General features: G+C 47.1%; 1 protein-coding gene across 1 annotated transcript in view; it reads right to left on the reverse strand.

The window, feature by feature from the left end:
• CFAP44 (cilia and flagella associated protein 44) overlaps positions 1-21,528 on the reverse strand; it is a gene marked incomplete at its 5' end in the record, with an annotated part of 48,875 nt that overhangs the window by 15,202 nt on the left and 12,145 nt on the right. Inside the window, 12 exons of the mRNA XM_040421720.1 lie at positions 7,229-7,424; positions 7,514-7,717; positions 9,095-9,586; positions 9,816-9,993; positions 14,518-14,680; positions 16,123-16,316; positions 16,697-16,827; positions 19,568-19,730; positions 20,098-20,153; positions 20,335-20,614; positions 20,749-20,897; positions 21,001-21,222. Coding sequence (XP_040277654.1) covers positions 7,229-7,424; positions 7,514-7,717; positions 9,095-9,586; positions 9,816-9,993; positions 14,518-14,680; positions 16,123-16,316; positions 16,697-16,827; positions 19,568-19,730; positions 20,098-20,153; positions 20,335-20,614; positions 20,749-20,897; positions 21,001-21,222 — 2,428 coding nt within the window. The remainder of the gene's footprint in view (positions 1-7,228; positions 7,425-7,513; positions 7,718-9,094; positions 9,587-9,815; positions 9,994-14,517; positions 14,681-16,122; positions 16,317-16,696; positions 16,828-19,567; positions 19,731-20,097; positions 20,154-20,334; positions 20,615-20,748; positions 20,898-21,000; positions 21,223-21,528) is intronic.

Raw genomic sequence — 21,528 nt, forward strand, 5'->3', positions numbered from 1 at the left:
ATTAGCTATGTGCACAGTATGATAGTAGGACTGAATGGTGGTATTAGCTATGTGTACAGTATGATAGTAGTACTGAATGGTGGTAATAGTTATGTGTACAGTATGATAGTAGTACTGCATGGTGGTATTAGCTATGTGTACAGTATGATAGTGGTACTGAATGGTGGTATTAGCTATGTGTACAGTATGATAGTAGTACTGAATGGTGGTATTAGCTATGTGTACAGTATGATAGTAGTACTGAATGGTTGTATTAGCTATGTGTACAGTATGATAGTAGTACTGAATGGTGGTATTAGCTATGTGTACAGTATGATAGTAGTACTGAATGGTGGCAATAGTTATGTGTACAGTATGAGAGTGGTACTGAATGGTGGTATTAGCTATGTGTACAGTATGATAGTAGTACTGAATGATGGTATTAGCTATGTGTACAGTATGATAGTAGTACTGAATAGTGGTATTAGCTATGTGTACAGTATGATAGTAGTACTGAATGGTTGTATTAGCTATGTGTACAGTATGATAGTAGTACTGAATGGTGGTATTAGCTATGTGTACAGTATGATAGTAGTACTGAATGGTTGTATTAGCTATGTGTACAGTATGATAGTAGTACTGAATGGTGGTATTAGCTATGTGTACAGTATGATAGTGGTACTGAATGGTGGTATTAGCTATGTGTACAGTATGATAGTGGTACTGAATGGTGGTATTAGCTATGTGTACAGTATGATAGTAGTACTGAATGGTGGTATTAGCTATGTGTACAGTATGATAGTAGTACTGCATGGTGGTATTAGCTATGTGTACAGTATGATAGTGGTACTGAATGGTGGTATTAGCTATGTGTACAGTATGAGAGTAGTACTGAATGGTGGTATTAGCTATGTGTACAGTATGACAGTAGTACTGAATGGTGGTATTAGCTATGTGTACAGTATGATAGTAGTACTGAATGGTGGTATTAGCTATGTGTACAGTATGATAGTAGTACTGAATGGTTGTATTAGCTATGTGTACAGTATGAGAGTGGTACTGAATGGTGGTATTAGCTATGTGTACAGTATGATAGTAGTACTGCATGGTGGTATTAGCTATGTGTACAGTATGAGAGTAGTACTGAATGGTGGTATTAGCTATGTGTACAGTATGATAGTAGTACTGAATAGTGGTATTAGCTATGTGTACAGTATGATAGTAGTACTGAATGGTGGTATTAGCTATGTGTACAGTATGACAGTAGTACTGAATGGTGGTATTAGCTATGTGTACAGTATGATAGTAGTACTGAATGGTGGTATTAGCTATGTGTACAGTATGATAGTAGTACTGCATGGTGGTATTAGCTATGTGTACAGTATGAAAGTAGAACTGAATGGTGGTATTAGCTATGTGTACAGTATGATGGTGGTATTAGCTATGTGTACAGTATGATAGTGGTACTGAATGGTGGTATTAGCTATGTGTACAGTATGAGAGTAGTACTGAATGGTGGTATTAGCTATGTGTACAGTATGATAGTAGTACTGAATGGTGGCAATAGTTATGTGTACAGTATGATAGTAGTACTGAATGGTGGTATTAGCTATGTGTACAGTATGATAGTAGTACTGAATGGTGGTATTAGCTATGTGTACAGTATGAGAGTAGTACTGAATGGTGGTATTAGCTATGTGTACAGTATGAGAGTAGTACTGAATGGTGGTATTAGCTATGTGTACAGTATGAGAGTAGTACTGAATAGTGGTATTAGCTATGTGTACAGTATGATAGTAGTACTGAATGGTGGTAATAGTTATGTGTACAGTATGATAGTAGTACTGAATAGTGGTATTAGCTATGTGTACAGTATGAGAGTAGTACTGAATGGTGGTATTAGCTATGTGTACAGTATGATAGTAGTACTGAATGGTGGTATTAGCTATGTGTACAGTATGATAGTAGTACTGAATGGTGGTATTAGCTATGTGTACAGTATGATAGTAGTACTGAATGATGGTATTAGTTATGTGTACAGTATGATAGTAGTACTGAATGGTGGTATTAGCTATGTGTACAGTATGATAGTAGTACTGAATGGTGGTATTAGCTATGTGTACAGTATGATAGTGGTACTGCATGGTGGTATTAGCTATGTGTACAGTATGACAGTAGTACTGAATGGTGGTATTAGCTATGTGTACAGTATGACAGTAGTACTGAATGGTTGTATTAGCTATGTGTACAGTATGATAGTAGTACTGAATGGTGGTATTAGCTATGTGTACAGTATGATAGTAGTACTGAATGGTGGTATTAGCTATGTGTACAGTATGATAGTAGTACTGAATAGTGGTATTAGCTATGTGTACAGTATGACAGTAGTACTGAATGGTGGTATTAGCTATGTGTACAGTATGATAGTAGTACTGAATGGTGGTATTAGCTATGTGTACAGTATGATAGTAGTACTAAATAGTGGTATTAGCTATGTGTACAGTATGATAGTAGTACTGAATGGTGGTAATAGTTATGTGTACAGTATGATAGTAGTACTGAATGGTGGTATTAGCTATGTGTACAGTATGATAGTAGTACTGAATGGTGGTATTAGCTATGTGTACAGTATGATAGTAGTACTGAATAGTGGTATTAGCTATGTGTACAGTATGACAGTAGTACTGAATAGTGGTATTAGTTATGTGTACAGTATGATAGTAGTACTGAATGGTGGTATTAGCTATGTGTACAGTATGATAGTAGTACTGAATGGTGGTATTAGCTATGTGTACAGTATGATAGTAGTACTGAATAGTGGTATTAGCTATGTGTACAGTATGACAGTAGTACTGAATGGTGGTATTAGCTATGTGTACAGTATGAGAGTAGTACTGAATAGTGGTATTAGCTATGTGTACAGTATGATAGTAGTACTGAATGGTGGTATTAGCTATGTGTACAGTATGAGAGTAGTACTGAATGGTGGTATGACAGCATTATTTATGAGTACTGTTTGGTAGTATAAGTAATGAGCATTATACAGCAGCATTATTCATAAGTATATGGTGGAATTAGTTATATGCATGTTATGACAACAATATTCATGAATACTGTATTGTGGCGTTCATTATGTGTGCAGTATGAGAGTGTTATTCGGAAGTACTGTATGGTGGTATTAGTTATGTGCACAGCATGATAGCATTACTCATGAGTATGAATTATTGGTACTAGTTGTGTGTAAGGTATGTAAAGTATGATAGCATTATTTGGTCTGAGTATTGTTTGTTGGTATTATTTTTGTACAGTATGGCAGTATGTACACTGTGTGATGTATGAAGCGTTACAGTATGGCAGTATGTACACTGTGTGATGTATGAAGCGTTACAGTATGGCAGTATGTACACTGTGTGATGTATGAAGCGTTACAGTATGGCAGTATGTACACTGTGTGATGTATGAAGCGTTACAGTATGGCAGTATGTACACTGTATGATGTATGAAGCGTTACAGTATGGCAGTATGTACACTGTGTGATGTATGAAGCGTTACAGTATGGCAGTATGTAGACTGTGTGATGTATGAAGCATTACAGTATGGCAGTATGTAGACTGTGTGATGTATGAAGCATTACAGTATGGCAGTATGTACACTGTGTGATGTATGAAGCATTACAGTATGGCAGTATGTACACTGTGTGATGTATGAAGCATTACAGTATGGCAGTATGTACACTGTGTGATGTATGAAGCGTTACAGTATGTCAGTATGTACACTGTGTGATGTATGAAGCGTTACAGTATGGCAGTATGTACACTGTGTGATGTATGAAGCATTACAGTATGGCAGTATGTAGACTGTGTGATGTATGAAGCGTTACAGTATGGCAGTATGTACACTGTGTGATGTATGAAGCATTACAGTATGGCAGTATGTACACTGTGTGACGTATGAAGCATTACAGTATGGCAGTATGTACACTGTGTGATGTATGAAGCGTTACAGTATGGCAGTATGTAGACTGTGTGATGTATGAAGCATTACAGTATGGCAGTATGTACACTGTGTGATGTATGAAGCGTTACAGTATGTCAGTATGTACACTGTGTGATGTATGAAGCGTTACAGTATGGCAGTATGTACACTGTGTGATGTATGAAGCGTTACAGTATGGCAGTATGTAGACTGTGTGATGTATGAAGCATTACAGTATGGCAGAATGTACACTGTGTGATGTATGAAGCGTTACAGTATGGCAGTATGTACACTGTGTGATGTATGAAGCGTTACAGTATGGCAGTATGTAGACTGTGTGATGTATGAAGCATTACAGTATGGCAGTATGTACACTGTGTGATGTATGAAGCGTTACAGTATGGCAGTATGTAGACTGTGTGATGTATGAAGCGTTACAGTATGGCAGTATGTACACTGTGTGATGTATGAAGCATTACAGTATGGCAGTATGTACACTGTGTGATGTATGAAGCGTTACAGTATGGCAGTATGTAGACTGTGTGATGTATGAAGCATTACAGTATGGCAGTATGTACACTGTGTGATGTATGAAGCGTTACAGTATGTCAGTATGTACACTGTGTGATGTATGAAGCGTTACAGTATGGCAGTATGTACACTGTGTGATGTATGAAGCGTTACAGTATGGCAGTATGTACACTGTGTGATGTATGAAGCGTTACAGTATGGCAGTATGTACACTGTGTGATGTATGAAGCATTACAGTATGGCAGTATGTAGACTGTGTGATGTATGAAGCATTACAGTATGGCAGTATGTGCACTGTGTGATGTATGAAGCGTTACAGTATGGCAGTATGTACACTGTGTGACGTATGAAGCATTACAGTATGGCAGTATGTACACTGTGTGATGTATGAAGCATTACAGTATGGCAGTATGTACACTGTGTGATGTATGAAGCATTACAGTATGGCAGTATGTAGACTGTGTGATGTATGAAGCATTACAGTATGGCAGTATGTACACTGTGTGATGTATGAAGCGTTACAGTATGGCAGTATGTACACTGTGTGATGTATGAAGCGTTACAGTATGGCAGTATGTACACTGTGTGATGTATGAAGCGTTACAGTATGGCAGTATGTACACTGTGTGATGTATGAAGCATTACAGTATGGCAGTATGTAGACTGTGTGATGTATGAAGCATTACAGTATGGCAGTATGTAGACTGTGTGATGTATGAAGCGTTACAGTATGGCAGTATGTACACTGTGTGATGTATGAAGCGTTACAGTATGGCAGTATGTACACTGTGTGATGTATGAAGCATTACAGTATGGCAGTATGTACACTGTGTGATGTATGAAGCATTACAGTATGGCAGTATGTACACTGTGTGATGTATGAAGCATTACAGTATGGCAGTATGTACACTGTGTGATGTATGAAGCGTTACAGTATGGCAGTATGTACACTGTGTGATGTATGAAGCATTACAGTATGGCAGTATGTAGACTGTGTGATGTATGAAGCGTTACAGTATGGCAGTATGTACACTGTGTGATGTATGAAGCGTTACAGTATGGCAGTATGTAGACTGTGTGATGTATAAAGCATTACAGTATGGCAGTATGTACACTGTGTGATGTATGAAGCATTACAGTATGGCAGTATGTAGACTGTGTGATGTATGAAGCATTACAGTATGGCAGTATGTACACTGTGTGATGTATGAAGCATTACAGTATGGCAGTATGTACACTGTGTGATGTATGAAGCATTACAGTATGGCAGTATGTACACTGTGTGATGTATGAAGCATTACAGTATGGCAGTATGTACACTGCGTGATGTATGAAGCATTACAGTATGGCAGTATGTACACTGTGTGATGTATGAAGCATTACAGTATGGCAGTATGTACACTGTGTGATGTATGAAGCATTACAGTATGGCAGTATGTACACGGTGTGATGTATGAAGCGTTACAGTATGGCAGTATGTACACTGTGTGATGTATGAAGCATTACAGTATGGCAGTATGTACACTGTGTGATGTATGAAGCGTTACAGTATGGCAGTATGTACACTGTGTGATGTATGAAGCATTACAGTATGGCAGTATGTACACTGTGTGATGTATGAAGCGTTACAGTATGGCAGTATGTACACTGTGTGATGTATGAAGCATTACAGTATGGCAGTATGTACACGGTGTGATGTATGAAGCGTTACAGTATGGCAGTATGTACACTGTGTGATGTATGAAGCATTACAGTATGGCAGTATGTACACTGTGTGATGTATGAAGCATTACAGTATGGCAGTATGTACACTGTGTGATGTATGAAGCATTACAGTATGGCAGTATGTACACTGTGTGATGTATGAAGCGTTACAGTATGGCAGTATGTACACTGTGTGATGTATGAAGCGTTACAGTATGGCAGTATGTACACTGTGTGATGTATGAAGCGTTACAGTATGGCAGTATGTAGACTGTGTGATGTATGAAGCGTTACAGTATGGCAGTATGTAGACTGTGTGATGTATGAAGCGTTACAGTATGGCAGTATGTACACTGTGTGATGTATGAAGCGTTACAGTATGGCAGTATGTACACTGTGTGTCACCATTGTGCTTTCCAGTGGTCCCGATCCTTTCCCAATCACATAAGGCTAGGTTCACACACGCATTGTTCTGCTAGGATAGTCTACCGAATTTCACCATATCTGGCGCAGCCACATACTGCTGTGCACCGCCAGGTCCCATTGACTCTTCAGCATAAATGCCAGCTGGTTACGAAGTACTGCCTATAGTATTTTTTGACCAGCTGTAAGCTGGCATTTATGCTGGAAAGCTGCCAGATCCCCGATAAGATCCCATTAAAGTCAATGGGTTCGGCGGTGCACAGCAGTATCATCAACAGATTACCAAAGTTCACAGGGGCGTAGCTAACGGCTCATGGGCCCTGGTGCAAGAGTTCAGCTTGGGGCCCCCCTTCCCTCAGTGCTTTGTGGCCAGGGGCCGGGGAGCACAAGGCCTTCGTGCTGCCCGAGGCAAACATTGAAACGGCGTCCCCTTGAGCCAGAGGTGTAACTTGACCAGCATGCACTTTCTATAATACTGGTGTCTTTGGGCCCCCTCAGGCTCCTGGGCCTGGTAGCGACTGCTACCTCTGCACCCCCTATAGCTACGCCCCATGTGAGTCGACCCTAAGAGGACACCATCTTTATTCACAGGAGGAGACACAAGCTGGACACCAACCTTCGTCTCCGTGCACTTCCTTCTTCTTTGCCCGCTTGATCTTCTTCTTAAATACTTTGGTGAGAAATGTGGCAAATTTGTTGCCCTCTCCCAGAGAGGTCTGGAAGGTGGCGTGCAAAGCCTTCTCCTTCTCCTGCAGCTTCAGGACCTCCTTTCTCTTGGCCTCCAACTGGAGCATAAAATCCTCAGACTTCCTCTACAGCGAAGGAGATAGAACAGTATCTCAGATGTCTGGATACGCACACGCCATGAACCTCCCTCTGGCCGTGACGCCCGTAGACATACCTTTATCTCATCCAGCTCCGCGATTCGGTCGCCGACTTTCTCCTGCAAGATGTCTTCTCGCTTCTCAAACTCCTTCAGCAGGAGAAGTTCCTCGAAAAGAGTGATGTGCCGCAGGTCAGCCATCTTCATCTGGACATCCAGCTCCAACTTCTTGTGCCGCACAATGCGGAGCTCAGCGTCAAAGTCGCGCGCCAGCTGGTTCATCTGGAACACAGGAGAAGGGAGGTTAAACTGAGGGTTTCCATCTGGACCGCGGCCCAATGAGGAAGTCCTAAAATGGGACTATTATGTATGCAAACTTAAACTGGAAGCGGCACTATATAGGCACCGTATCAACCAACACCTTGCGGCAGATAGATGCGGAGTGTCTTGGAATGGGAGCGCCGAGGCATCTGCTGAACCCTTCCTGCTCCTCCACATGGGAGGACTCACTGTAGCAGAAAGCACTTAGCATTTCTGCAGCAATCCCTAATTATCTGGAGTAAAGTGTCTGTAAATATGATTTTACATATAGAATAAATCACTGTGCACGTAGGTGACCTAACGCTTCTTTCAGAATTCTGTAGCTCTGGAGCTGAAATCGCCCGGCCTCCCCTGCTTGTTCAGTGCTTGCATACAGCTCGCTCTAGTGACTTGCAACCTACAACGTCTCATCTTTCTATCAGGATCTATACTTTATAGCTAAAGCAGGAGTTGTCTGAGATTTCGATACTGACGGCGTAACCTCAGAATGGGTCATCAATATCGGATTGGTGGGGGTCCGACTCCCGGCGCCCCTGCCAATCAGCCAATGATGTCACGTTCATGAGACCCGTACAGATCAGCATTGTGAACAGGCTTCAGCTCAAGCCGCAGTGGCTAGAATATAGGTATGTACTGTACCTGTAAGTCAGGGATGCGCAACCTGCGGCCCTCCAGCTGTTGTAAAACTACAACTCCCACAATGCCCTGCTGTACGTTGATCCGAGAATGCTGGGAGTTGTACTTTTGCAACAGCTGGAGGGCCGCAGGTTGAGCATGCCTGCTGTAAGTGGACTGCTGGGTTAAAGGGCGTCTGTCACCACTATATGGCCTTACACATGGTCCTGTAGGACACCTATACCTGACTCTAATGGTATCTTCGTTATTTTCTCCTACACAGGGAACGTCGCCCCGGGGCTCCTACACAGGGAACGTCGCCCCGGGGCTCCTACACAGGGAACGCCGCCCCGGGGCTCCTACACAGGGAACGCCGCCCCGGGGCACTTGCCAGTGCTCGTTTGCATATGGATTAAACAGCGTTTTTCCTGCTTGTGTAAGTCAAAAGAAAATAACGAAGGTACCGTTAGAGTCAGGTACAGGTGTGCTACAGGACCATGTAAGCGCTGTGTAAGGTCATATAGTGGTGACAGACTCCGTCTAAATATGGGCTCTTGCAATTACTCTCTGGTGTAAAAACCATTGGCGGATAAAAGTGACCTCCATGGGAGAGGAGTGGGCACAGTGCAATCTACTGAGGTGGTGGGTGCACTGCAGGTTACACTAGATCCAGTTCACACCATCACTCCTGTCATGTCTTCTTCTCCTCCGCCCGTCTGTTACCTGTTTGATGAGGTTGTCCTGCATGTATAGATTCCTAATTTCCTCCCTCTGCACGGCCTCTTTCTCCAGGTCAGACAGCTCCATCCTTTGCAGATGGCGTCTTTGGGAAGATGCGATGCGACACGATCTCGCGGTGCTTGTGGTAGATGGTCTAGATTGGGACTCTGATTGCTTCGCTGTGGTTTGCTGTTTTTCTCCGAAACCGAATCCACCAAAACCTCCTTCCTGCATTGCTGGTGGTGCCTGTACCCGGTTGTCTTGCTCCAGCTGGAACCTGCGAAGAGTCTCGCTGTCGTACTGGAATTTCTTCTCCGGCGTCTCGTCGGGGCGCAGTGAAGGCACTCTCGGGATGGGGAGGTGTTTGGATGAGTCCAGTGCTTCCTGGGTGACTCTTACCTCGCGTACAATATTCTTCATCTTCTCTATGGTTTCGAGCTTGAGATCACGGAGCGCCATGATGGAACGGTTCATGGATGACTTCTGCTCATGTATCTTTATAAAGAGACACAAGGCATGGATTTATGGAGGGTTCAATGCAAATTCAGTGCAGTATCTCCTGTACTGCAATCTATAACACATCAATAATCTGATGACAAGGATAAATCACTGACATACCAGCGTCAGGGGTCCTCAGCCCCCATTAGAACATATCATTAGCATGTCTGTCCTATAGATAAAGGGTCACCCCAGCTTTATAGGTTTTCTCCAAATACACACGTACCATGCTTTCTAACATTGCCAGTTCAGATCTCTTTCTTTCGGCATTTATCCGCAGGTGCTCGGGGACAGTGTAATCCTTTGCTGTTTTCAGTTTAAAGTCTCCCATGTTCTCCTTGGCATTTGTAATGGCCAAAACATCTGCTGGGTCCTCATAGTCCTCACTGGGCTTAGTTTTGTACCTGGGAACGAATGGCAGGAAGATTGGTATAATGCAAAGTATTAAGCATTATGTGCAGTGTTCCTGGATATGAAGTACTCAGCAGTGTGTGCAGTGCTCCTGGATATGAAGCACTCAGCAGTGTGTGCAGTGTTCCTGGATATGAAGTACTCAGCAGTGTGTGCAGTGTTCCCGGATATGAAGTACTCAGCAGCGTGTGCAGTGCTCCTGGATATGAAGTACTCAGCAGTGTGTGCAGTGCTCCTGGATATGAAGCACTCAGCAGTGTGTGCAGTGTTCCTGGATATGAAGTACTCAGCAGTGTGTGCAGTGCTCCTGGATATGAAGCACTCAGCAGTGTGTGCAGTGTTCCTGGATATGAAGCACTCAGCAGTGTGTGCAGTGTTCCTGGATATGAAGCACTCAGCAGTGTGTGCAGTGTTCCTGGATATGAAGTACTCAGCAGTGTGTGCAGTGCTCCTGGATATGAAGCACTCAGCAGTGTGTGCAGTGCTCCTGGATATGAAGCACTCAGCAGTGTTCCTGGATATGAAGCACTCAGCAGTGTTCCTGGATATGAAGTACTCAGCAGTGTGTGTAGTGTTCCTGGATATGAAGCACTCAGCAGTGTGTGCAGTGTTCCTGGATATGAAGCACTCAGCAGTGTGTGCAGTGTTCCTGGATATGAAGCACTCAGCAGTGTGTGCAGTGCTCCTGGATATGAAGTACTCAGCAGTGTGTGCAGTGTTCCTGGATATGAAGCACTCAGCAGTGTGTGCAGTGTTCCTGGATATGAAGCACTCAGCAGTGTGTGCAGTGCTCCTGGATATGAAGCACTCAGCAGTGAGTGCAGTGTTCCTGGATATGAAGCACTCAGCAGTGTGTGCAGTGCTCCTGGATATGAATCACTCAGCAGTGTTCCTGGATATGAAGCACTCAGCAGTGTGTGCAGTGTTCCTGGATATGAAGCACTCAGCAGTGTGTGCAGTGTTCCTGGATATGAAGCACTCAGCAGTGTGTGCAGTGTTCCTGGATATGAAGCACTCAGCAGTGTGTGCAGTGCTCCTGGATATGAAGTACTCAGCAGTGTGTGCAGTGCTCCTGGATATGAAGTACTCAGCAGTGTGTGCAGTGCTCCTGGATATGAAGTACTCAGCAGTGTGTGCAGTGTTCCTGGATATGAAGTACTCAGCAGTGTGTGCAGTGCTCCTGGATATGAAGCACTCAGCAGTGTGTGCAGTGTTCCTGGATATGAAGCACTCAGCAGTGTGTGCAGTGTTCCTGGATATGAAGCACTCAGCAGTGTGTGCAGTGTTCCTGGATATGAAGTACTCAGCAGTGTGTGCAGTGCTCCTGGATATGAAGTACTCAGCAGTGTGTGCAGTGCTCCTGGATATGAAGTACTCAGCAGTGTGTGCAGTGCTCCTGGATATGAAGCACTCAGCAGTGTGTGCAGTGCTCCTGGATATGAAGCACTCAGCAGTGTGTGCAGTGTTCCTGGATATGAAGCACTCAGCAGTGTGTGCAGTGCTCCTGGATATGAAGCACTCAGCAGTGTGTGCAGTGCTCCTGGATATGAAGCACTCAGCAGTGTGTGCAGTGTTCCTGGATATGAAGCACTCAGCAGTGTGTGCAGTGTTCCTGGATATGAAGCACTCAGCAGTGTGTGCAGTGTTCCTGGATATGAAGCACTCAGCAGTGTGTGCAGTGCTCCTGTATATGAAGCACTCAGCATTGTGTGCAGTGCTCCTGGATATGAAGTACTCAGCAGTGTGTGCAGTGTTCCTGGATATGAAGTACTCAGCAGTGTGTGCAGTGCTCCTGGATATGAAGCACTCAGCAGTGTGTGCAGTGTTCCTGGATATGAAGCACTCAGCAGTGTGTGCAGTGTTCCTGGATATGAAGTACTCAGCAGTGTGTGTAGTGCTCCTGGATATGAAGCACTCAGCAGTGTGTGTAGTGTTCCTGGATATGAAGCACTAAGCAGTGTGTGCAGGGGCTCCTGGATATGAAGTACTCAGCAGTGTGTGCAGTGCTCCTGGATATGAAGCACTCAGCAGTGTGTGTAGTGCTCCTGGATATGAAGTACTCAGCAGTGTGTGCAGTGTTCCTGGATATGAAGCACTCAGCAGTGTGTGTAGTGTTCCTGGATATGAAGCACTCAGCAGTGTGTGCAGTGATCCTGGATATGAAGCACTCAGCAGTGTGTGCAGTGATCCTGGATATGAAGCACTCAGCAGTGTGTGCAGTGCTCCTGGATGTGAAGCACTCAGCAGTGTGTGCAGGGCTCCTGGATATGAAGCACTCAGCAGTGTGTGCAGTGCTCCTGGATATGAAGCACTCAGCAGTGTGTGCAGTGTTCCTGGATATGAAGTACTCAGCAGTGTGTGCAGTGCTCCGGGATATGAAGCACTCAGCAGTGTGTGCAGTGCTCCTGGATATGAAGTACTCAGCAGTGTGTGCAGTGCTCCTGGATATGAAGCACTCAGCAGTGTGTGCAGTGCTCCTGGATATGAAGTACTCAGCAGTGTGTGCAGTGTTCCTGGATATGAAGTACTCAGCAGTGTGTGTAGTGCTCCTGGATATGAAGCACTCAGCAGTGTGTGCAGTGTTCCTGGATATGAAGTACTCAGCAGTGTGTGCAGTGCTCCTGGATATGAAGTACTCAGCAGTGTGTGCAGTGCTCCGGGATATGAAGTACTCAGCAGTGTGTGCAGTGTTCCTGGATATGAAGCACTCAGCAGTGTGTGCAGTGTTCCTGGATATGAAGCACTCAGCAGTGTGTGCAGTGCTCCTGGATATGAAGTACTCAGCAGTGTGTGTAGTGTTCCTGGATATGAAGCACTCAGCAGTGTGTGCAGTGATCCTGGATATGAAGTACTCAGCAGTGTGTGCAGTGTTCCTGGATATGAAGCACTCAGTAGTGTGTGCAGTGTTCCTGGATAGGAAGTACTCAGCAGTGTGTGCAGTGTTCCTGGATATGAAGTACTCAGCAGTGTGTGCAGTGTTCCTGGATATGAAGCACTCAGCAGTGTGTGCAGTGCTCCTGGATATGAAGCACTTAGCAGTGTGTGCAGTGTTCCTGGATATGAAGTACTCAGCAGTGTGTGCAGTGTTCCTGGATATGAAGCACTCAGCAGTGTGTGCAGTGTTCCTGGATATGAAGCACTCAGCAGTGTGTGCAGTGCTCCTGGATATGAAGTACTCAGCAGTGTGTGCAGTGTTCCTGGATATGAAGCACTCAGCAGTGTGTGCAGTGTTCCTGTATATGAAGTACTCAGCAGTGTGTGCAGTGTTCCTGGATATGAAGCACTCAGCAGTGTGTGCAGTGTTCCTGGATATGAAGTACTCAGCAGTGTGTGCAGTGTTCCTGGATATGAAGCACTCAGCAGTGTGTGCAGTGTTCCTGGATATGAAGCACTCAGCAGTGTGTGCAGTGCTCCTGGATATGAAGTACTCAGCAGTGTGTGCAGTGCTCCTGGATATGAAGTACTCAGCAGTGTGTGCAGTGCTCCTGGATATGAAGCACTCAGCAGTGTGTGCAGTGCTCCTGGATATGAAGTACTCAGCAGTGTGTGCAGTGTTCCTGGATATGAAGTACTCAGCAGTGTGTGTAGTGCTCCTGGATATGAAGCACTCAGCAGTGTGTGCAGTGTTCCTGGATATGAAGTACTCAGCAGTGTGTGCAGTGCTCCTGGATATGAAGTACTCAGCAGTGTGTGCAGTGCTCCGGGATATGAAGTACTCAGCAGTGTGTGCAGTGTTCCTGGATATGAAGCACTCAGCAGTGTGTGCAGTGTTCCTGGATATGAAGCACTCAGCAGTGTGTGCAGTGCTCCTGGATATGAAGTACTCAGCAGTGTGTGTAGTGTTCCTGGATATGAAGCACTCAGCAGTGTGTGCAGTGATCCTGGATATGAAGTACTCAGCAGTGTGTGCAGTGTTCCTGGATATGAAGCACTCAGTAGTGTGTGCAGTGTTCCTGGATAGGAAGTACTCAGCAGTGTGTGCAGTGTTCCTGGATATGAAGTACTCAGCAGTGTGTGCAGTGTTCCTGGATATGAAGCACTCAGCAGTGTGTGCAGTGCTCCTGGATATGAAGCACTTAGCAGTGTGTGCAGTGTTCCTGGATATGAAGTACTCAGCAGTGTGTGCAGTGTTCCTGGATATGAAGCACTCAGCAGTGTGTGCAGTGTTCCTGGATATGAAGCACTCAGCAGTGTGTGCAGTGCTCCTGGATATGAAGTACTCAGCAGTGTGTGCAGTGTTCCTGGATATGAAGCACTCAGCAGTGTGTGCAGTGTTCCTGTATATGAAGTACTCAGCAGTGTGTGCAGTGTTCCTGGATATGAAGCACTCAGCAGTGTGTGCAGTGTTCCTGGATATGAAGTACTCAGCAGTGTGTGCAGTGTTCCTGGATATGAAGCACTCAGCAGTGTGTGCAGTGTTCCTGGATATGAAGCACTCAGCAGTGTGTGCAGTGCTCCTGGATGTGAAGCACTCAGCAGTGTGTGCAGTGCTCATGGGTATTAGCTTTACAACTTACAGCTGGTCCCATTCCTGTTTCCTCTGTGAGATTTTGGATTTTGCCTTTTCTGCCTTCTCGATGATGTTCCTGATTCGTTCCATGCGTCCCTCCATGCGTCTTCCCGCCCAGTGTGGTCTGTGCTTCTGCGTCACAGCACTAAGGTCACCTCCTCCTGTAGTGGCTGCCGCAAGATATGACATAAGGAATGCTTGGTGACAGTAAAGGATGCAAACACTGTATAAAGCATTGTAGTCCCAGAAATAGTCCTATAGTCCTGCAGTAATCTCCTCTATGGTAACCTACCTGAGATCAGGTCATCCCCAGTAATCTCCTCTATGGTCACCTACCTGAGATCAGGTCATCCCCAGTAATCTCCTCTATGGTAACCTACCTGAGATCAGGTCATCCCCAGTAATCTCCTCTATGGTAACCTACCTGAGATCAGGTCATCCCCAGTAATCTCCTCTATGGTAACCTACCTGAGATCAGGTCATCCCCAGTAATCTCCTCTATGGTAACCTACCTGAGATCAGGTCATCCCCAGTAATCTCCTCTATGGTAACCTACCTGAGATCAGGTCATCCCCAGTAATCTCCTCTATGGTAACCTACCTGAGATCAGGTCATCCCCAGTAATCTCCTCTATGGTAACCTACCTGAGATCAGGTCACCCCCAGTAATCTCCTCTATGGTAACCTACCTGAGATCAGGTCATCCCCAGTAATCTCCTCTATGGTAACCTACCTGAGATCAGGTCATCCCCAGTAATCTCCTCTATGGTAACCTACCTGAGATCAGGTCATCCCCAGTAATCTCCTCTATGGTAACCTAACTGAGATCAGGTCATCCCCAGTCATCTCCTCTATGGTAACCTACCTGAGATCAGGTCATCCCCAGACCCCAGTAATCTCCTCTATGGTAACCTACCTGAGATCAGGTCATCCCCAGTAATCTCCTCTATGGTAACCTACCTGAGATCAGGTCATCCCCAGTAATCTCCTCTATGGTAACCTACCTGAGATCAGGTCACCCCCAGTAATCTCCTCTATGGTAACCTACCTGAGATCAGGTCATCCCCAGTAATCTCCTCTATGGTAACCTACCTGAGATCAGGTCATCCCCAGTAATCTCCTCTATGGTAACCTACCTGAGATCAGGTCATCCCCAGTCATCTCCTCTATGGTAACCTACCTGAGATCAGGTCATCCCCAGTAATCTCCTCTATGGTAACCTACCTGAGATCAGGTCATCCCCAGTAATCTCCTCTATGGTAACCTACCTGAGATCCGGTCATCCCCAGTAATCTCCTCTATGGTAACCTACCTGAGATCAGGTTATCCCCACTAATCACCCTTTACGGTGAGAGAGCAGATTATCCCCAGTTCTGCTCTGTGGTCACCTACCTGAGAGCAGATCATCTTCAGTAATCTCCTCTATGGTAACCTACCTGAGATCAGGTCACCCCCAGTAATCTCCTCTATGGTGACCTACCTGAGAGCAGATCAGACCTACATGGTACTCAGACTTCCTACATGGTAACCTACCTGTGTAGTCTTCTATAACCCCTTCCATCTTATCCTGCAGATGCCAGCTCCCCCACATACATGCTATGGATGGCACTTACCTGACTCTCGAGTCTCTTTCCCAACGCCAGGCTCTTTCTGATACAGATCGTAGCGCGTCATCCTCCTCTTCAAAATCATCCCCTTCACTTTAAAGTACTTCTCTGAGAGAGACAGGAGCCGGTATGTGGACACTTGGTGCTCGGTGTTGATTGCGCGGACGATCACCGTATCAAACTCCACCTTATCCCGGAATCTGGTCAGTAAATGTCCAAAGTTACACAATTATTTTTTTTATTCTCTCATTGATATCATAGGAAAAATGAAGTAACTTTTCGGTGGGTCTTGATTTAGATGTTTCCATAGCACCTCTCCAGACAATGTGTCTCCATGGTAACAAACTCTGTGTAGCATTCGTCGACCATTTCTGGTAGTTCCATACTCAGGAATGGAGCGGGGACCATGCTTGCGCGGTCCACTGTTTACGGCACTCCCATAGAAATCAATGAAGGGCGGCAGCGCATGTGCGGTATGCCCTCTGTTCTAGAGTTAGGTGTGGGTTCCAGAGGTGGGACCCACACCTATCTGACATGGGTGGCATATTAATGCTTGAGGTGAGACAAGCTTCACACGTACCGAGCCTGCAGCTTCTTCAGTCCGATGTTGTGCTTCTCCTGTTCCCAGGCCAGCTCCTTCAGCACGGTGCGGATCCTCTCCGACGTCTGACGTTCCATTTCTTCTCGGATCCTATGGTCCATCTCAAACTCCTGGGAGGAGGAACAATGCGTTGTAGACCTTTTAGAATTCCATCAAACCACAACATTTAGGTCATGTCTGTGTCCGACATCAGAGGACTGGGGGGGACCTGGTCCCACCTCAGAGACGTCAGCGACATGCAACCTTCTCGCTACAAGCACGTATACAGCGATCCATCGAGTATGACCTCCGGTTTTGTGGAAATGAAGCATAAACAAGAACCATGTAACTTCAAGATAGGCTTTCTGTGTTGGCTTGCTGTCAGTGAATGATAATAGCGCCAGGCTGGAACCATGTCCTAATCATGTCCAATTGGTCATTGCATTGAGTTTTATTGACAGTAAGCAGAGGTCTTACACGAAAGGAAGACCCTTTCAAGATTCTGATTCTGGATTATCAGATTGTGTGGACCGCTAAAGTTATGAAAAACTATAGACAATGGGGGCATAGCACTAGGATGTGCCCCCATTGTCTGATAGGTGCGGGTCCTACCTCTGGGACCCGCCCCTACAAGGAGAACAGAGCGGAGAGAGTTGAGGAGGGTGCACTGCGCATGCGCAGCCGCCCTCCATTCATTTCTATGGAGCTGCCAAAAATAGCCGAGCGCTGGCTATTTCCGTCGGCTCCATAGAAATTAATGGGAGCGGTGGCCGCGCATGCGCGGTGCACTCCCATTCCCTTTAATGGGAGAGTCCTCCGGCCACAACTCTCTCCGCTCCATTCTCCTTGTAGGTGCAGGTCTCAGAGGTAGGACCCGCACCTATCAGACAATGGGGGCACATCCTAGCTGTAGCTAGGATTCACTTTCAGTTTCCTGCCCTCGCCCTGTATCTAGGCAGCCTGGCAATGTGTTTTGTTGGCACTTCCCCTTGCACCCAGCACCTGGGGCACCCTGGCAATGTGTTTTGTTGGCACGTCCCCTTGCACCCAGCACCTGGGGCACCCTGGCAATGTGTTTTGTTGGCACTTCCCCTTGCACCCAGCACCTGGGGCGCCCTGGCAATGTGTTTTGTTGGCACTTCCCCTTGCACCCAGCACCTGGGGCACCCTGGCAATGTGTTTTGTTGGCACTTCCCCTTGCACCCAGCACCTGGGGCACCCTGGCAATGTGTTTTGTTGGCACTTCCCCTTGCACCCAGCACCTGGGGCAGCCTGGCAATGTGTTTTGTTGGCACGTCCCCTTGCACCCAGCACCTGGGGCAGCCTGGCAATGTGTTTTGTTGGCACTTCCCCTTGCACCCAGCACCTGGGGCGCCCTGGCAATGTGTTTTGTTGGCACTTCCCCTTGCACCCAGCACCTGGGGCACCCTGGCAATGTGTTTTGTTGGCACTTCCCCTTGCACCCAGCACCTGGGGCACCCTGGCAATGTGTTTTGTTGGCACGTCCCCTTGCACCCAGCACCTGGGGCACCCTGGCAATGTGTTTTTTTGGCACGTCCCCTTGCACCCAGCACCTGGGGCACCCTGGCAATGTGTTTTGTTGGCACTTCCCCTTGCACCCAGCACCTGGGGCGCCCTGGCAATGTGTTTTGTTGGCACTTTCCCTTGCACCCAGCACCTTGGGCACCCTGGCAATGTGTTTTGTTGGCACGTCCCCTTGCACCCAGCACCTTGGGCACCCTGGCAATGTGTTTTGTTGGCACTTCCCCTTGCACCCAGCACCTGGGGCACCCTGGCAATGTGTTTTGTTGGCACTTCCCCTTGCACCCAGCACCTGGGGCACCCTGGCAATGTGTTTTGTTGGCACGTCCCCTTGCACCCAGCACCTGGGGCAGCCTGGCAATGTGTTTTGTTGGCACTTCCCCTTGCACCCAGCACCTGGGGCACCCTGGCAATGTGTTTTGTTGGCACTTCCCCTTGCACCCAGCACCTGGGGCACCCTGGCAATGTGTTTTGTTGGCACGTCCCCTTGCACCCAGCACCTGGGGCACCCTGGCAATGTGTTTTTTTTGGCACGTCCCCTTGCACCCAGCACCTGGGGCACCCTGGCAATGTATTTTGTTGGCACTTCCCCTTGCACCCAGCACCTGGGGCACCCCGGCAATGTGTTTTGTTGGCACTTCCCCTTGCACCTAGCACCTGGGGCACCCTGGCAATGTGTTTTGTTGGCACGTCCCCTTGCACCCAGCACCTGGGGCACCCTGGCAATGTGTTTTGTTGACACGTCCCCTTGCACCCAGCACCTGGGGCACCCTGGCAATGTGTTTTTTTGGCACGTCCCCTTGCACCCAGCACCTGGGGCACCCTGGCAATGTATTTTGTTGGCACTTCCCCTTGCACCCAGCACCTGGGGCACCCTGGCAATGTGTTTTGTTGGCACGTCCCCTTGCACCCAGCACCTGGGGCACCCTGGCAATGTGTTTTGTTGGCACGTCCCCTTGCACCCAGCACCTGGGGCACCCTGGCAATGTGTTTTGTTGGCACGTCCCCTTGCACCCAGCACCTGGGGCACCCTGGCAATGTGTTTTGTTGGCACGTCCCCTTGCACCCAGCACCTGGGGCACCCTGGCAATGTGTTTTGTTGGCACGTCCCCTTGCACCCAGCACCTGGGGCACCCTGGCAATGTGTTTTGTTGGCACGTCCCCTTGCACCCAGCACCTGGGGCACCCTGGCATGCACCGTACAGTCTCTTCCTGCCTGTCTGGAGCTGAGCTTGTACATCAGCACAGGAGGTCTGGACCGTTGGGTGGTGGCGTGGGTAATAAACATATTGTGGGGCGACACGTGGAGGGGTGATCCTCGCTACGTACCACTCTGCTGAGCTGCATGTGATGCGGTAGCTCCACGTTCTTCCTCAGGAGCTGCCTGAACTCTTTCCTCAGCACCTCGAGCTCCCGTCTCCTGCCGGCCTTCTTACTTTCCGCTTGCTTCAGGAGAAGGTCGTGCTGTCGCTTCTGTTTAGCGTTCTCTATGCTAAAAGAAATCACGTGAATTCCGATACATCCAAGTCATCAATGTCTCTAATGGGGTTCCTCAGTATCTTGCACCTCCAAAAACTAATGAACGGGGTTTTTCTAATCAGCCAGTTGACCAATCAAACTGCAAGTTGTCCATTCATTACAATGGGGGAGTCAGCAGTCACAACCATCTTTTTGATAACCCAAGAACATTAGGTTTGTGGGGGGCATCAGAACCCAGTGGGTTTATGTGACTGCAGGCAATGATTCGTCCATGCCGACATCACGTACATGCAACGCGGCTGGATTTTGGAGGGGGATAACAATGCGTGTCATGATGGAGGGGTCTGCAATATTCTATAATCCATTGCATTGGACTGTACCTGTAAGCATCTGGGTCCTCAATATCCTCCGCAGGCTTCTCTTTATCCAGGCTGAGCTGCAATATAAAAAAGATCCGAGGCTCGGTGAGGACGTGCGATTTGTAAAATCCCCAGTAAATATGAGTCCCAAGCAATATGGCTGCCACCCAGCAGTCACAGGTGTAATAATAGGGTGCCAGGTTATGACCTGGAAAAGAAACAGAAACACTCGAAACATTCAAACGCAATGGCACCTACCCTAGGAGAAGGCACTTTAGCTTTCTTCACTTTCAGGTCTCGCTCAATGTCCTCCATGGAGAGGAGGCTGAAGGTGAAGATGTTGCCGTCAGCTCCACAGGTCGCGAGATACTGGTTATCAAAGCTGGAGCTGATGGCTTGGATGGCTCCATACTGGTTATCATGGACCCCAAGAGACCAGTAACTGCTCATGGAACCCAGTAAAGGATCGTTGGGCTGGAGAGGGTAGACCCGGACGGCTCCGTCCTGCATCCCACAGAACAACAGCTGCTTGTTGGAGCTATGGATAAGAAGGAAAGAACATCCTCGTTATTAGATAATTGGCGGGTCCTGCTGGTTCCATGGGGTTCCTCTGTGGTGAAACCCCCAGATTAGACAGCTTGATCTGTAGGGAAATAGGAAAAGGTTCTCTACCTGAAGTGGATTTTGTGGATGGGATTGTTGCTGGTGTCATTGATTGGCAGAGCGCGCACTGGTTCATCCTTCCTCAGTGCTGGATCCTCAGGTTGTCCATTGGTGTCGGAAAACGTACAGAGGTAAAGGAACCCTGAGTCGTAGCCGTCCTGATGGAGAGGAGGAAAGGAAGAACATATATGGGCATCAGTGTTCTGAATGGACGGGTGGCATATGGATGTGTGAGACTATATCCTGAAGGGTGACACATACCAGGGATAACCAGAATTTCCCAGGACTGGCATAGAAACCACACAGGATGGGACTGGGTTCTTCTGGAACATACAGCTCCGGCAGCTTCTCCTCTTCAGTACCTGGCTGCAGGTCGTCCTCTGACAGCTCCATTCCCCGCTCCTTCTGTTCCTGTATCCAGGCTTCCCGTTCCTTCTGTTTCTGCTCTTGGTTCTTCCGTATGCGTTCCAGCTGCTCCTCCCTCTGCAAAGCAATGATTATTAAAGGGGAATTCCCAATTTAGAAAGTGACGGCATATGGCAGGGATGCCCAACCCGCCGTTGCAAAACTACAACTCCCAGCATGCCTGAACAGCCTACAGCTATCAGCCTACAGCAAGGCATGATGGGAGTTGTAGTTTTACAACAGCTGGAGGGCCGCAGGTTGAGCATGCCTGGCATATGGCATTCACTATACAAGGCTCCCAATGATCCTGAGAATGAAGAAGGGGGGGAAAGCTGGTTTAGCGCCATATCCCTGTCACTGTTTGTCCTGCACATTCGCGCCCCG

This window comes from Bufo bufo, chromosome 3, assembly GCF_905171765.1.
Source record: "Bufo bufo chromosome 3, aBufBuf1.1, whole genome shotgun sequence".
Lineage (NCBI taxonomy): Eukaryota > Metazoa > Chordata > Amphibia > Anura > Bufonidae > Bufo > Bufo bufo.